Source organism: Paralichthys olivaceus, chromosome 8 (genome assembly GCF_024713975.1).
Source record: "Paralichthys olivaceus isolate ysfri-2021 chromosome 8, ASM2471397v2, whole genome shotgun sequence".
Taxonomy (NCBI): Eukaryota; Metazoa; Chordata; class Actinopteri; order Pleuronectiformes; family Paralichthyidae; genus Paralichthys; species Paralichthys olivaceus.
This window is the reverse complement of record NC_091100.1, coordinates 11,251,965-11,269,535: the sequence shown is the minus strand read 5'-3', so window position 1 is coordinate 11,269,535 and position 17,571 is coordinate 11,251,965. Positions and strand designations below refer to the sequence as shown.

The 17,571-nt window shown below is 40.0% G+C and overlaps 1 protein-coding gene across 3 annotated transcripts in view; it reads right to left on the bottom strand.

Annotated features, from left to right (window-relative positions):
• Nucleotides 1–17,571, bottom strand: part of dlc1 (DLC1 Rho GTPase activating protein) — an 85,096-nt gene that overhangs the window by 61,737 nt on the left and 5,788 nt on the right. For 2 of the 3 annotated variants that reach the window (XM_069530747.1, XM_069530749.1), the window contains exons 1-4: nt 15,699–16,317; nt 12,722–14,721; nt 7,959–8,093; nt 7,540–7,650 (exon numbers count right to left, since the gene is read on the bottom strand). In XM_069530747.1, coding sequence (XP_069386848.1) covers nt 7,540–7,650; nt 7,959–8,093; nt 12,722–14,692 — 2,217 coding nt within the window. In that variant the 5' untranslated portion in view covers nt 14,693–14,721; nt 15,699–16,317. Of the gene's footprint in view, nt 1–7,539; nt 7,651–7,958; nt 8,094–12,721; nt 14,722–15,698; nt 16,318–17,571 lie in introns of those variants that run through there. The other variant, XM_069530748.1, reaches the window with a different exon arrangement.

The following is a 17,571-nucleotide window of genomic DNA, read 5'->3' as shown; positions in this document are numbered from 1 at the left end:
GGTGGGATTTAGTGCTGGGCCCCTGGAGCATAAACTATGAACTGTTGACTGGCCTTTGGAATCCATCAGCAGATGAGACAGTAACTCTTAACTTGTCTGACCATAAGGCTCTTCCTTCCAAAAGGCAGACTAGATGGTCACCAAATTCCACCTCTTAGGTCATTCTTACAGGTGAACAATCCTGATACTTCATAGTTTGTATTTAGAAACCATTAGCCTTTATTAACCCAGTCTGGTACAGTTTAAAGGAAACTGTCCTACTAGTGTTGCTTTGGTAGTCTGTGCTACCGGCACACACTTTTTACTAAACATGTTCCAATATTCCAAATTAAAATACATAACATAAGTTGGTTCACTGGTAGTGGATATTCAGGAAGGGTATCATCTCTACTTATCACATAACTTGCCCATCTTGCCCAATTTCTTACAGACATAAAAATTCATTTGGTTCATTCTCATGTACCAGCATTGGTGCCTGTAGTGGCAACATCAATTTAACAGAAAGCAAAGTCAACTCTTGGTCTTTTCTGTTCTGTGCCCAAAGCCAAGTTAATAAATTAAATTAGTGAGGCTACCTGCAAACTTTCATGAAGGTGGCAGCATCTGGAGGTAACACTTAAAATCTACACTCACAGCCCACACTTGCACCACAGCGGTGAGGATACCTGCAGTGAAATCTAATGTTAAAGATCAAAGTAATACCTCTGACACCGGTGCTGTCATGAATATATCATCCTGTGGGAAATGTGGCATCCCAACTTGTTAGAAACATGATTCATCCCAATTTAACATTTTGTTTCAATTGTATCAAATGTGCAGTACTGTGTTCACACTATGAAATACCAATTACAGGAAGTCCCAGCAGACTGGTTTATTTAGCAAACAAGAAAATAAAGTGACAAACACATAGTGTGGATGTTTTCATTTAGCATTAAAAGACACCAAAGGCACTTCCTCCCCTTTGTGTTCTCTCTGTACACCAACACACCAAGAAAAAAAACCATAAAACACGCTGATCTACTCATCAATACATCGTCCATTAAAGGCAAAGCTTTTCTTCATAAAGATATCAAATACCTCCACAAGTGGTTTTTCGTGATATAACAGTGAAGGAAGCAAATAACAATAATACCTGAGGCTGTTTTGTTCCCATTCTTCTGCTGCACACTTATTACACTGACTACGAGAAAATCTGTCACCTGTTCCCACTCACTAGTTAAAATTTAAGTTAAAAGTGATAAGCGCTATGATCCCGACTGAATCAACAATGCCAGCCCATTTTTGATAGAAGGCAGAGAATAGGTTAACAACACAGAGGGATGACACTGTCCTCTGTAGAAGACTGTGGTGTCCCTGCAGCAGTTCTGTGGCAGACATCAAGCTTGTTGACTTACCAGGACCAGTGGTACCAAATAATAATAATAACTTGTATGTATATAGCGCCTTTCAAGAGAACCCAGGGCGCATTACAAGTCAGTAGGGACAAAAAGAAAAAAGAAACGACGAGCTAAGGAATGCATAGTCTTGACTATCTACTGTAGAGGGTATTGTATTGCCTTACACGTGTCAACACTGTACTGTAAACACCCTTCATACACATGTATACATTCTATTTTTATCCTTCCTTATATATTAGAAGTGTGGGCAAAGAATATTTATTGGCTTAGGTGTGTCTTGGCTGAGGAAATATAGCTTCAAACATGGATGCAATAACATTCAAAACAAAAATGTGAGCACATGCTCCTCAAGTCAAATGTCCCAATTAAAACCCTGAACCACAAGCCTCAATGTGTGTTGCCTAAATCGCACCTGGTTTTACAATGCATTCCTGTGTACATGTTTCAGCATCTGTGAATTTGTGTGTGTGTTTCTGAGTGCATTCAGTTTGTTTGTTCATTCTGTGATTTATGGCACTTCATTATCAGCGGGCTGCAGGGGTGTTTCCAGATGTCTGTATTTTTCAGTCATCCCCTAAGATTTACTGTCAACAAGGACCATCATCCTGCAACTATTCCCCCCACTTATACTGTCTCCGTTACGTAATAGATGTGCGTTTTACTTCTTGACTCAGTGGTTGTCTTACATTACCAACTAGTACTCATCAGTTACAAACATGTTGGAGTGATGTTGTCAGGCTGAATGAAAAAGTTTGATGTGTTTAACTGAAAAAGCACCAAAAACCATATTGAGTCATCACGATGGTGATAAAGTTGATGTGTTTTCGGCGGCATGCCACAGAATGTCATAAAAACAAACAAGCTGCCATTGAGCACAGGGTGTGAGAAGAATATTTTCCTTCCACATAAGATGCTAAAACAAAACATTATGCAGTATGCAGAGTGAGTCAGGCTGATACATGTGGACAATGTCAACTAATTAGCTTTTTCAATTTGGTTTTCTAGTGATATATATGAATTCAACATATCCTTCCCTCTCCTGTTCCTGGAGTGCTTCATGCAAAGACTGTAGCCTTGAATCGACAGGAAAAACAAGATTTACTTGTGGGGTGGAGGAGAAGTTCACCCTCCACATCCTGTTCCAAACACAAGTCTTTTCTTTTTTTCCCTCACCCTCTTTTTTTAAATCACAGCAGGCCTGTGTTTGTCTCCGTGTTACAGCTGTGCACAGCAGGGGAGTGACCTTGGGGACAATGACACCACACAAAGCAGCCAGCGAGGCCATGACCAGAGCCACTACTGGCACCCCATGTCAGACTGAATGGTGGCTGGTTTCATAGCTCTCTGACTCATTACGGCCGGCTACAATCTTCAAGCCAAATATATAGTTGGAACATATTTGTAGACAAACTTAATTATGTTTACTGAAAATGGTGTTGAGCATTGCACAGAGAAGTGGGAGCAAATGTGGAAAGTAAAAAAAGACAGTGAAAGTAGAAAATGATTGTGTGTTCTGTCTGAGTGGGACATTGAGAAGGTGTGGTTTGGATAGAGGATGTTTGGGGACTGTGAGGCTGCCAAAGCGGAAGACAGAGGAAGAACAGAGCAGAGATCTGCTAGTGACCTTAGCACGCAAACCACAGCGCTTCTATTGTCCAGCAAAGCATAGACAGATAAAGAGCAATGGACATACATAACCAAGTGACAGCGAATCCTCTTTCTGTATTTTTAAAAAGTAAAAATATCTCTCAATCAATCATCTCCAGAAAATTCCCTTGAATCCTGACATGGAAACTTGAAAGATGTATTTACTGAAATCTGTGTCAAACAGCAGCATAACCACCAAAGGAGATGACAGGAGTTGTGTTTGGAGTGCTGTTGCCCTGGAGACAGAATACAGATCCAAACAAAGGGTTAAAGGTTGCCCTGTTGTGGAATGTTTAGCAAAGACGGAGGGGATAAGGGCTGGTATAGGGCAGCGCCCTCCCTGTCTCCATATGCAATGCCCCCCTGCTAAATTTAACAAACCGGTGTGCTCTGTGGCGGGTTCAGAACCTGAGGTCTTAAGGGGATTCTGAGTATATGTCTTGCTGGTGGGAACACTAAGCACTGAAGGTGACTGATATGTTGTTTCCGACTGTAACATTAAGAGGAAGGTGGTCAGGGGTCAGCAGCCTCCACCCACCTCTGTGGCTTGGCACATCCTCTGCAGCCACAGAGCCCTAAAAATAGAGTCACATAACAAATGCTTCTCGCGCCAAGCATAACCCTAGTTCATCACCACTGCTTATAAATCTGAATTAACGGTTGCTAATACAGTAAACATAAGACATAATGCTAATTAAATCTATTATTCTGATCATTTATGTGCCAAAAAATTCCCAAAATTCATTGGTTTGATTCTTAGATGTGAATATCTTATTTTTCTACAAAACAATTCCTTTTTATCTTTATAGTCAGCATTTTTTTTAACAATTAATTGATCAATTAATTGCATATCTACATATAATATAAACCCAAAGAAGGGTTCATTAAAACAAAATAAGACACACCTGTTGCAACACAACAATGCAAGCCAAACAGCATTGTATGGCACCTGTTACACTAAGCAAGTAAAAGAAACCTGCCAACAAAAACACTCTGGGCAAAGAATAGCAGTTCCACCATGAGAAAAAAACACCTGCTGTGGCACAACATCCGCGAGATGTTAGCCCCACATTCGATGCAAGAATAACAGCCACCTGCTGAAGGCTAACAATAGCCACCAGCTAAGTTATTGAGGAGTTAGAAAAATCTATTCAGTTGAACCCGATGCCATCTACAGCTGTGAGTGAAGGATACTGTACATGCCATGAATTTCCCTTTCAACATACACAGCCACATACCATCATTTATCATGGTTGCATAAAAAGACATGTGAGTATTTGCTTGGAAAAGTCACACCACAGTGTTACGCGGACAGTAATAACACTTAGCTCTTGCTTAATTCAGCATAAAATGGAAGGAATTCAAATGCATGATGATAAATATGACAAGCGTGTATGTACACACACACACATACATATGCTAGTCATTTGCAAGACATAAGATGAGACAGTCACATTTTTTCACCCAACTTTCCACACTGATATAAATTTTTACAGCTGTTTTGATGCCTAGATACACATCTGGCAGCCATGCAGATTTTATAGAGTTGCACATGCAACCCTTCAATAGAGGTTAAGTACTCAGACCACTTTTTCTACACTTTATGGACAAATATATTTTGCCCATCAATCTTCTCTCAATAACCAAAGTAACTAAGTGAAAACATTTGTCTAGAGATCTTGGCAAATAATATTAAAAATCAAAACATTATACGGCCCCTAATTTTGTACTTTGTAAATGCCTGACAGCTTTTACACTGTAAAATACAGACTCTGCTCTGGTCTCTATAGGCTTTGTACTTCCTGGCAGATCCTATCAAGCTCCCTCAGATTGGATAGGAAGTATCTGTGAACTGCCATCTTTAGGTTTCCACACATGTTCTATAGGGTTGAAGTCAGGACTCAAGGACAATCAGTATATACCTGTATACAGTGTCAAAGTTATATCGTATATCTTTACTGCAGAGTCACTAATTAACAATGGGAGTGTTTACTGCAGCAATTTCTGTGTTGCAATAACTTCAACATAAAGGCACTTACAATGTGTCTATAAAAACCTATATGTTGTGTTATGTCCTGTGCAAGAACATTTTTGTTAGCATTTTGATCAAGGCAACACATGGAAATGCTAATAAAAATATTATAAAGCACAGAGTCTGTGATTGGCTTCTTTTATTAAACACTGCTTGGATTTTGGCTTTGTATATTATGTACATCTCTCTATATTTTCTTTTCATATTTTCTTTCATATTTTCTTTTCATATTTTCTTTTCATATTTTATTGCCTATTTTTACTCTATTTTGTTCTTTCCACTGCTCTTATCTACCTTGAATTGACTGCTGCTGTAACAAATTTCCCTTCTGTGGGCTTAATAAAGCCTGATCTCATCTTATCATCTTACCAGTACATGATTTGTTTGAACTGTATGTCTTGATTTTTTGATGTATGTCTATTCACTGTATATGAAGGGAACAAAGTAATATGATCCAACAGCCAAAAATAATCTTAGTTTTTCTGAAGCGATCATTGTCAACACTAATCAACAATTCTGACATGAACATGGGGCTGAAGTTTGAATTAGGGTTTTTTGTTGCACTGTAATCAGTTCTGGTAATTCAGTCACTACGTAATCTATGATAATAAAGGATATGAACAATAATGTGAACAGTATGATGATTAATGCTTGGAGAGAGGACACGATATTTAACATTACACTGAGATTACGTTGACACATTCCCCTCTGGCAAGATTGTATGGTGAAATCCTGGCAGTACACACAGCCTTTCCTGTAATTTAGAATTGAGTACACACATATATATATATATAATCAAATTTCTGTGCTTGAATAGCCCCTTATGTCCATGTTGTATTTTTAATATCAACTAAACACGACTGTGACTTCAGATTGAATTAAAGCCTTAACCTCCACCGTTTCCTCATGTTTATATCATTGAAAGGATTTGTATTGTGTGGCTAAAAAGATAACTTAAACTCTGAAAGGACTCAAAAGACCCCTATAACTATCAACCAGTGACAATCCCCTTCATGAAGTCATCATCTGTTTGGCCTCAATCAATCACCCCACAGGGTCTCCACTGTAAAAAGCCTCCTATTAGGCGCAGTGAAAGCAGTGTTTACCCAAGCTTAGTGAGTTACCTTGGGTTACTGCAGGAATGGAGGCCGCGGAGACAGTTGGCCACAGACATAATACAGCTCACATCATTGAATATGTTGATATGTGCATCTTGAATAAATGTTCCTCTTTTGTGTGACAGCAGAAAAGCTGTGACACGCAACAAGACAAAGCAAAGTCGAGAAGGAATTGCGAGAGATAATTCAGGAATGTAAGACGCTTTGTCAAGGAGTTCCGACTTTTCCACGGGTAGCAGGTTTTTGTTCTGACGAGATAAGTTTAGCAACAGAAACATCCTGCCCTATTTTTCACTCTTATCCAATTATGCATCACTTCATCAGGAGATAAAGTGTCTATTTTTTCATTGCCATTCAAACAATCACTTGCTTGAGTGTCCAGTCCACCGGCCCTGTTCACTTTGCCCTTGTTCTGAAAGCAATGCCAAAGCAAAGCTGACAAAGTCATTAAGTGAGCAAGCAAGAGGTTTGAAGACAAGCGTCTCACTTGAAGTGTTTCCCCCTTCCTCCCCCTTTCCCTGGCTTTTCACCTCCCTGAGCCCACCTTCTGACCCTTTTGTTGGGGCGAAGGGGTGTACATCTTTGGAACCAGGCTAATTATAGAGTTTTAACGTCTGCTTGGCTAAGCCTTAAGTGCTGGGGGACATTCCTACAATTAGGAAATTCAGTGTGTGTGTGTGTGTGTGTGTGTGTGTGTGTGGACAAATTCTGGTTCATAATCATTCTTTTGAAGATATTTTAGCCAGTCGTCACAACTTCAAAGGGCTGTTCCAGGATAAAGACTTGTTTTTTAAGGTTTAGGTTAGAATTACATTGGGGTAAGGGACAAGGGAATCAGGGAGTCCTCACAAATATGGAAAGAACAACATGTTTATGTTTGCTATTTTGATTCAAACTTTTGTCCAACTACATCCCCAGAAAATAATTATGATATAAGACACACATAAAGCCTTTTAACAGTAGCTCTATGCACATCTAAAAGTCATGAAAACGATTGTAACTGTTAGATCATGGACACGTTAGAAGCTGCTACAAACCACAGCTCTGGATCTCTTTGGGATAGTTTGAACAAACTGTAAATATTGTATGAACAACATCCCTCCTTTTAAGCTGTTAACACACAAACCTGACATTTCAGTTTACTTAAGGTTAAATGTAAAGGAGAAGAAACCAAAAGGGAAGTAAAGACTGTGTGTGTGTGTGTGTGTGTGTGTGTGTGTGTGTGTGTGTGTGCGTTTAAGGGGAGTCATTAAACAACTCATTCCCAAGATATTTTTATAAAACCTAATTTCTTTTTCATTATGGTGCAGATTTATTCTGATGTAACATGTAGCTCCTGACTTACCCCACTCTTAGGTTTTGCTCCAAGGGCAGGTACAGGTCCTGAGGTGGAGGCAGCAGGACTGCTTGGATGAGGAGGGTTTTGTGATGCAGGTAAAGACCCTAAATCTGACTCCTGCACACAAAAAGAAACATTTACACTATAAATGTAATTATAATGTTTTTGTGTTTGCAATGTTTCTGTATTTCTTTGTTAATAACAAAAATCATTTTGCTAGGGCAAAACGCCAAATAAAGCTTATCAGTACAAGAAGCTAAATGTCTTAGTCTTATCACATTGCTATGGCTATAGTGGCCACTAGGGGACAAACAAGTTTATTACATCTAAGGGGAAAATGAGGGAGTGTATCATAAGCTGCAGCACATAAAAACATGTGGCTATAAGGTCAGGTTAAGTTAACATGATAAATCCCAGGTTTGTACCAGGAGTGGTCGTCGATGGAGGGTGGGGGTGCTGTCCATGGAGGCAGTAGCACTGAGGGCGTTCTCAATTTCCTGATCCAACTGATCCAGCTTCATTAGCAGCAGCACCATCGAGTCCAGTCGAGCATGTTCACGCTGAGCACAGAGAAAAAAGGACGTATTGGTAAATAAAAATATACATGAGATGTTTATGGCCTTGTAAAAGGATGCATTTGTTTCCCTGTTGACTGACATTTCTAGTGAATGGACAAATTACTCTTAACAGTAAAAACTTCAATGACAAATCAGCCAAAAACAACTTCCCAACTTCGCACCTGATCTGACTAAGGAACATTTTAAGTTCTCCTCTTGATAGTATCTTGTTTTGTGTGATGCACTCATCTGACCACTAATAAATTAAATAGATCAGGGATTAAGATTGCATTTACAGTAATTCAAGATCAGGTTATGTTTCATTTAAACATAAGTAATAGCTGCTTTGCTAGTTTATATTTCTCACATGTGCTTTTTGTAAAAGGTGACTACTCAGTGATAAATATAGGAGGACTATAGCTGGCAGGTCATACATGATATACATCCATCAGCTTGTTTCCTGCTTGCAAAAGCAATGCACATTTTTATCTTTACAATCTCATCCACATCAAGGTAACTTTCGATAAGGGTTGGGCCATATGGACAAAAATTGTATTAAGATATGAATTTTCATATCAGTCAATAACTATAATAATAATCATAATAAAAGTCACTCTATTTGTTATTTTAAGTTTAAAGAATGATTCATGCTCCTGAGTAAAGGTTATGGTTTGAAACACATCTGTATGAGCAGAGAATAAAAAACATAAACAAAACATTTTACAAATGTGTGGCTGATCAATTATGTGTTATACCTCATCCCTGTGTTAGCACAATGCTTAAGCAACATATTGAAACTTGGTTATATTGTTACTGATGAAAACTTTACTGTGATAACTATTGATTTTAGTGCCCATCCCACTGTTAATCATATCAAATACACATCTACTTGTGTTTACCCCTTAGTCCCTTAATGCTCTATGCACTCAGAGTTAAACTGTCCATCAACACACTGCGATAACAAGTCTCACACTGACCTCAGGTGGTGTGTCTCCAGTAAAACAAGCTAAATGAGACACACACTCCACTCTGTCCTTTACTGCACCTCTCTCCTGTTTTATTTGAAGCACTATAAGCCCTTGTTACAATATATAAAATCTCTCTCTATTCAGCATTAAACATTTTCATTTCCTTGTCTTCTACATGTTCTCATGGCTCTGGGTGTGGCTCTCTGTCTGAGCTTCTCCACTGAGATGACCCCCCGAGAGAAATGACATCACACGGCTGGACTCATTAGTCCTGAACAAACCGTGTTACAATTGGTCCAACAGACCCTGTAAAACACTTTATGAGGGTGAGCTCATGAGACAAAGCCACTGTGACTGCATGTTTGTGCAAAAGTACAGAATCACGTCAACATGTAAATGGAAGCCTTGTTTTCACGAGGTGCATCTGATCCTGAATGTGAAACACTAAAGATAAATCTCATCTGAGTTATGTAGGATGAATTCAATCCTTCATACATATCAGGCATGTCCTCAGAAGTGGCTACTGTGGCTGGAAATTGTTTACAATGGGTGTGTACAGATGACAACATTCATATGAACCGAGTTGTGACTGATGCTAGTGTGTGTGCTGTTGACAGGCTCATGAATCGAAGAGAGAATCTGCATCACGACAAACAGGCTACAAACCCTGCAGCTGGCTCCTCGCTACCAAATAACGTCTTATGACTTGCGCTCACATTTATTTTCCAGTTAGGGCCTAATTAGCCTGTCAAGAGCAGTTTCTGTTGGGTTTGCTGAAAGAGCAAATAAGACATGAAGGGCCATGTGTGCCAGGGTCACAGATTCATGCCGCTGCTGGCCTTCCTCGCTAGCATGTTGTAACATTTTGTCTCCATGGCACACGTTTCACAATGCAACATTGTATGGTGGTAAAACAATGACATCTTTACGAGGCCTCGCTGAATGAACAAAAGCATCTGGCTCGAGATGGCAACAACAACCACAAAAAGTGCAGAGTACAAAACAAGTGCAGCGCAATGTCAGGCGCCTCCGAGAGGCAAGGTTTTTTTAGGGGGCATTCTGGTGGTTTGGTTGCTCTCAGACGGTCTCTTTTCTCCCTTTCCTATCTTTTGAGGTTTGTGTTACATTCCTCTCGACTTCCTGTTTTTTGAGATGGGAGACAGTTCCCACACTGTTTGAACTCATAGACCCCTCCTTCCCCTTTTCCCTGCTCTCTTTTTTCAAACCCTCTCTTACATTTGGTGGCCAGCATCCCATTTCTCAGACCTTTCCATTAAACCGAGGGTCTTTTTTCTCCATTGTGCTAAAGATAGAGACGCTTTCATCCACACTACATGTACACTCATTATCTGGGTATTTTCATTCATACACAGTGACCAGAAGTCAATAAATAAAGACAGTAAAACAGAAAATAAAGAGAGAGCAGAGAGGGGGTGATGTTGCCAAGTTTTGTTGGATAAATGCCTGTTGAGCCAGTTTAGCCCTGAGGTCAGGATAAGGACTTGTTGCTAAAACAAATAAACACAGTAACAAAGCCCAATATCAGGATAATCTCAAGCCATTATGCAAACCAGATGGCTTCATTTCACAAACTGAATCTACAACAATAACATTGTTTACTGGAAACAGTATCGTTACTTCAATATGTTGTCATGGACAATTCCTGCTGCAAATGTCTCTCTCTCTATATATATATATATATATATATATATGATATTGTTTCAGTAATTTTTTTTGTTTCTTTTTCTACATATTCCCTCCCTTGGTATTATAATAATGTTAAATTTTACTGTCATTTTTCTGTTTTGTCCTCATGATCATGCCTTGAGCACGTTTTCTTAATAAACTGCCTCTGTACAGAATGTAAATACAGCTCTGTTGTCAAAGAGAAGATAATCTATTACCATATGCTAGATGGATTGTCTTGGCGCCTTCCACCTCTATGGCTTAAGGGGGGGGTCATTTATTCCAAAGGTTTGAAGTCATCCTAAAACTGAAATTGGATCCAATGGAAATAAAATGTGGCACTCGTTTTCCATGTCCCTACACTGGACTGTGCTCTCTCATTTATGGCAGCTGATGGAGTGACATCAACATGACAATAAATGTATGTTGAAATAATGGAATAATAATAATATGTTATATCCTTTACAAATTACACAACTCATTTACAGATGCAACCAGCGTTGTGAATACTGTGACTGGTTGCATATATTACTCAACCATAATAGCTTATTTATAGAAAAGCCTAAACGACATCGGTTTTATATCATTTTAGGGGGGAGTGTTTAAGTCTGTATTAGCTTTAGCAGAAATATGACATCACGCACATACACCTTCTGTTACGATCCAGATGTAGCACACTGAAAATACATTCGACCAAGTTAAAAACACAACTGAATAAGACCAAACACTACCACACAGCACCATAATGCAGCACAGTGAGCACACTGTCACATAATAAAAACCATGGCCATTGAAATAAAACATGATACCATTATCCATCTCATTGCACTCTTCTGTGTAACAAACTGTTCAAGCTTAAAAACTAAGATAGTCCAGTTTGTTTTAAAATCATACATAAAAAATGCAGTGGTTAATGATTAACAGACCTAATCTTATGTGTGCATAGCCAGGGAATTTGTGAGTTAGTAATTATGTGTAGAAATAATAATTTCAATGTTCGTTGTAAAATCACTATTATTTATACACTTAACTTCAACCATCATATTCAAATGCAGGATATTAAATTTTATATTATTTTATAAATAATTTATAAACACAGTTATGTAGTTTTGAAGTGTTAATGTCTTGATAATGAATTACCATCTGAGCAAAGAACAGTTGTACCTTTTTCAAAAGAGTCAAAACAACTGCACTTTCATTAAATCTTATGAAATAGAGTCCAAGTCTGTTGTAACCCTGTACAAAGATGCAACTCTGAAATCAACTCAAGCACATGACTTCTTATTGAACTCCTGTCAGATTAGCTGTTTACAAGAGGGTGGTCGTCTTCGACTAGAACATATCACAAGAATTTGATGCACCACAATATGCTACTTGTCTAAACAACATGCCTGCTTAATGCATGCTGAGTCGTAAATAAAGAATTTCTTGTTGTCATTCCAAAAGGCGCTACAACGTCACATGATGAATAAATACCATGTCAGTTTTCTGGCCTTTGCTTTTTGTTCCAATGAGCTCAAATTCATGAAGTGTTCACTGGGGTTTCGAACTTACAACTTACAAGCTGACTGGCCAGCAGTGTGTTAATGGTACAATGTGCAGTATCTGCTGAAGAGAGCTGTTTCAGCCCCTGAAATGACTTGAGCGTCCGACTCCCTCTACATTCATAGTCCTCATGCCCTTATAGGACCTTGTTTTGCAATGCGTGGTTGAGAAAGAGTAAAACATTTCACAGATCCCCCCCCACTCACAGATCTGTGAGCATGTGAGAGTGAAGTCATTGTTTTCCTTGACGCTTGCCAGTGTGGGACAAAAATGATTTGCCAGCCGTTTATGCCCAGTAAGTGTCAGCTTGTGTCAAGAAAGAACTTAATCCGAGTAGCTGAAGGACCAGAGCCACAGTAACAAATCAGAAACAAACACAAAAGTAATAACATTAGTAATAACGTCATACGTCTATATAATATGAGTCCTTACCTTTCTCATGCGCACTTTGACAACGCTGTCCTCTTTCAGATCCACACACTTGTTTGTTCCATCTGAAAGTGGACTGGAAATGTGTGTGTCGCTGTAAGTAACTGCATGTACGGCCTCATCTGCTTCCTCCATTCTAGACACTGTGGCTCCTGGCCTGTGGTGTTCCCTCTGACCATCTGCCACCTCAGAGGCAGGTGACTCACTGGAGTAACGTCCAGACGATTGGTTGCCATGGATTCCTTCTGGTGAATGCTCATCGTTGACCTCTGCTGAGCATGATGGCAGGTTTTGGACGTGCTGCTCGGTAGCTGCATGTTTATCATGTATATGAGACGGCTGAACATCTGGATTTTGGGTCATATTCAAGTTAATGTTCTTTTGAAGATCCAGTGCAGGCGCGTCATCTGGCTCAATGCAGCTAACTTCTAGGATGGTGTCCAGTTTTGAAGAGCTATTTTCCAACAACTGAGCGATGGTTTGATCCTCAGAAAAAGACAACTCCTTGGACACTGAGCTTGCTTGCACGTCTTCTGTTGTTTGACTTCTTGAGGTCGTTGTTTCCACATACTGGTCTGCACACTGAGTGATGTTTGTCAGCCTGGGGTCTTTTTCTGAATTTCCAGTGTCCCCTGGTTCAGAGGACACGTTGCTGGTAACTGTCACAGAGCAACACTGGCCTTTGAAACAAATATCAGATGACATGATTGGCCCATACCTGACTTGTGCTGCGTTCTCGCTGCTTCCTGCTTGTGCCCTCTTCTCTCCCTGAGGCCTGTTCATCCCTGTCATTTTAATATTACACTTTTCCAATGAAGTCTGGGAGGATATTTCACATCCAGGAGCCTGATCCAATACCCCAGTGCAGTCAAGATGATCTCGCTCTCCTCCTCCTGCAATGTCTCTTGAGTGACGTACAAGTCCTGTATTCTCATTTAAGGTTTCTTGGTCATTTAATTTATCCAGCTTGTCAGCAGAATCTGCGCTCCAGCTTTCCCTTACCCCATGGTCACTCTCTCCATCTACCACTGAAGTCACAACCGGGTCTGCAGCAGCAATTGTGTTAGCTGGTGACATGGCATCACCATCCTCCATCATATCAACTGAACTGTGAAGCACACCACTAGATATAATCACATTTGCACCAGCATGCTCAGATGTTGAAATAGTCTCTTCCTCAACATCTGGGAGGTCAGTTTGAGGTTCCAGTTCAGCAGCAATGGACCCGTTTCGCGTGGCCCCAGAGATTTCAGGAGGTCTGCTGTAACCCTCTGTGTGGCTCTCCTTTGTGTCCTGATGCTTTGGATGTTTGCCAGACTGGTCACCAGCAGATTCAGACAGTGGAAGCCCATTGTTAGAAGAGATAGAGATGCTTTGTTGCTTTTCACGAGAGATATGTGGCCTTTTTAAGACACTATCATCATTGCAGATGTGGAGACTTTGGCTAATCTCTATGCCTATTTCACCTTCACCATTGATAGTTCTCTCAGTGTGAGTGCTGCTATCAGCTGCACAAGACAGATTTGCAGTCAACATTTTACTGTTACAATCGCAGTCTCCAGAATTCCCCATGTTTGCGGTTTGGAGATGCACCGATTCAGATTCCCTTTGGGGAATATTGCCAACATCCACTAACTCAGGAGGTCCATGAAGTGACTCCTCCTGCAAACCCACTGGAATTTCGTCATTGTTTCCCATTAGCTTCAACTGCTCAATGTCAGTATCGTCATCCCCTATGGAAGCTGTCACTTCATATGTCTGAGCCAGGTCCTCTGTGGGCAGTTGATGACAACCCTCTGGCATAGAGGCACACCTCGTCCGGCGACCTTGTTTGGAAGCCCCTGCTACCATCCAAGGCCCCTTGCCATCCACTCCGTGACAGCAGACCAGATCCAGATCGTCATAGCTGTATTGTAATCCTGAAGGGTGGGTCACATGCTCCTCCCAACTTCGTTTCCGTATGGCTACTGGCATGGTGGTCAGCCTGCGCTATCCCATAAGAGCTGCAAGAAAAGTGAGTAAGACACAGCCAAGTTAGAGTAACAGTAAGTCAATGTGTAGATGATAGTATGGTAAATAACATTTCACTTCTAAAGAAAACAGGCTAGGAGAAGTGAATGGAAGATTAAGCAGGGTGTAATTACATTGCATTCAGTTTCTTGGAAAGTATAAACTCAGCTGGTTCTGTATAAAATGACTCCAACCCCCTGTTATTCTCATCTAACATGGGAAACTGATACTTTCACCTTGCAGCGTGCCAGCAACTCTGAGTGAGTACAACAATGCAGACTGGATTCTACAGCATGAGGATAACTGTCCAGATAATTGCAGATGCACCTTGTTTACTTTTTAACATCTTTACAAGGTGACACCTCATTGGTCAACTTAACAGTGTAAACATTCAAACTGGCTAACTATCATTCTGCACACGTCCATGCTCCCACAGATGAGAGTGATGCAACTGAAAGAAACTAAAAGTGAAATGTTACTCAGGGTCCCTGAACAGCTGGTTCTCTGGAATCCAAAGTTACACATCATGGGTTCGATCACAGGATTAGAACAGAGCTCTGTGCCATGTTTTCTTTCTATTGTTCTAGGTCAGAATGTACAAAAGTGAGGGAACACAAGGACTCGACAGCAGGATGCACTAAATCAAAGCTCAACATCTGCTATATTAAAAAAAAAAACTGTCATGATAGAAGTATAAGTACAGAGATGTACAGTCGGAGTTCCTGCTGCTGTTTTCTACAGTAAGTGACTGGAAACTACAAAACCGTTTTTTATAATATATAATATCCGTACAATATAAACATTTCTGTTCATATGGTCACAGTAAAGTCTTGGCAAAGGAATAGATTTGACAAAAAGCATTTTGTACATTATGTCACTGAGTTCCTTCTTAAAGATTTCTTAAAATGCTAAATCAAAGAAATGGAAGAGTAACATATTTGAAAGCAGGTGTTTTTCTCTGCTTTTTCACCTTTTGTTTCCTCAAAAGTGGAGCTGGATCACACCGACTGCCATCTGCACCTTCTGGCGTGAACCTGCACCTGGTTATTGGTTAAGTAAGGGAGGTCTCAAAAATGTTCCCAAAGCTGTTGCTCCTTCCACTTGCCCTCGTGCCAAAAGCGGAACTGACACCTCAGTGCAGTTAAGATATTTCATGCTAGAGAACCAATGGTTACTTCTTGTAAATTATCCAGTGTTGACAGTTTGTTTTTTTGTTAGAATCCGGTAGACGTATATTTTGTAATTAAATATGAGGTTTCAGATCAAGGATTTGCTGTGAGCACAGTTATCCAGAGATGTTTTCCTTTTCATTCATCCACCGAAAACAATCCGTCCACAATAGAGTCAAGTAAATCCATCTCTTTCCAAGTGACTTGACATACGCTATATTTTGTCAGCAGTCCTTAGTCCAGGTTTCTGCAAGCCTTTCTCTGGACTCCAGACAGTATCCTCACTGTAAAACTGCCCGACAGGCAGTGAAGCCCCCAAAGGCAGGCAGAGAGCCGAGGAGCAGCGAAAAGTCCATAGACAACTTCCATCTTGATCACATTAAGGTTTTTGCTGACGCTGAATGCCAAAGAGTAGGGGTGGTGTAAGAGGGGCCGGGTTTTCTTTTCCCCCACTCCACCCCTCTGCTCTCTCCTGCTATATCCCTTTTCTCATCATGTTCCCTCCCCGCTGGTTTTGACAGGGAGTCTGAGTCGCATCCTAGAAGCCCCATCCCCCGTCTCACAACTCACCCAACATATTATAGGCATTTATTCACCCCACCCTCCTCCAATGTACTTTCTCTCCTCGCTCTGTTTTTGAAACATACTCTCGACTTCTTCTCTCAAAACTCGTGTCTTTCCTCTTTTACAGTGGACTTCATTCTGCCTTAGATTGCTATTTGACTAAGCTGGGTAAGGCTCCCTCCAGTTGGTTTTGATTAGGACCAGACAGGCTGCCTCGTAAGACCCATGGCTGTGGGCCAAGAGAGATTGCGCCTATGTTTTGGAAGTTATATCTGAGGCATGTTTTTTTTTTTTGAAATGTCATGTTACTGTACAAGCATTCTTAACCAAACACACAGGCTGTAATGAAAGACAAGATAACTTTGAAGATATTGTTTTAAGAAATATTTTCTTTTACCATTCTTTAAAAAAACAATAGATATAAAACATTTTATGACAATATCTTTGTTTTATATGAAACCAAAGCAAATAAATGCATTTAAGGACCCAAATGCCAGCAACATGTTTCCAAATATAGTAATTTCGCAGACGCACTTAGTAGAATAAAAAAGCGAAGCCAGAGATATTTACACATGATGTCACTGAGACCATTTAAGATCAATGTTAATCAGCAAAGTCTATCAATCAACTAAAATAAACAGAATATTTCCACAGATGTCCATGTGCCAGTGAAAGACCTCCAGACCCACCAATAAAAAATAGACTGTATGCTGCCAAGGCCCAACAACAGTCCCCTTAAAAATTTCATCAAACTGCACCAAATTGCACAAACATCGAAATCAGTTCCTTAAACCTGCCTCAAGATCCATGAAATATTATCTGAGAAATCAACAAAAATGTTGCAAAATGCAATCATCTCGCAATGTTAAAAAGAGAGGAACAAAAAATCCCTGATCTGCATCAAAGTTTAACGGGATACTTTCTGACACATACCACATCCTCCTACCAAGTTTGAATAGTTTCTGTCATTTTTGTGTAATCCTGCTAAGAAACAAACAAACGGTGATGAAAACAAACACTCCTTGGTGAAGGTAATAGCACCCGGGAAATAGCATCTTCCTGTACCCTCTACTAAAAAAAATAAATAAATCAAGATGTGATCATAGTTAT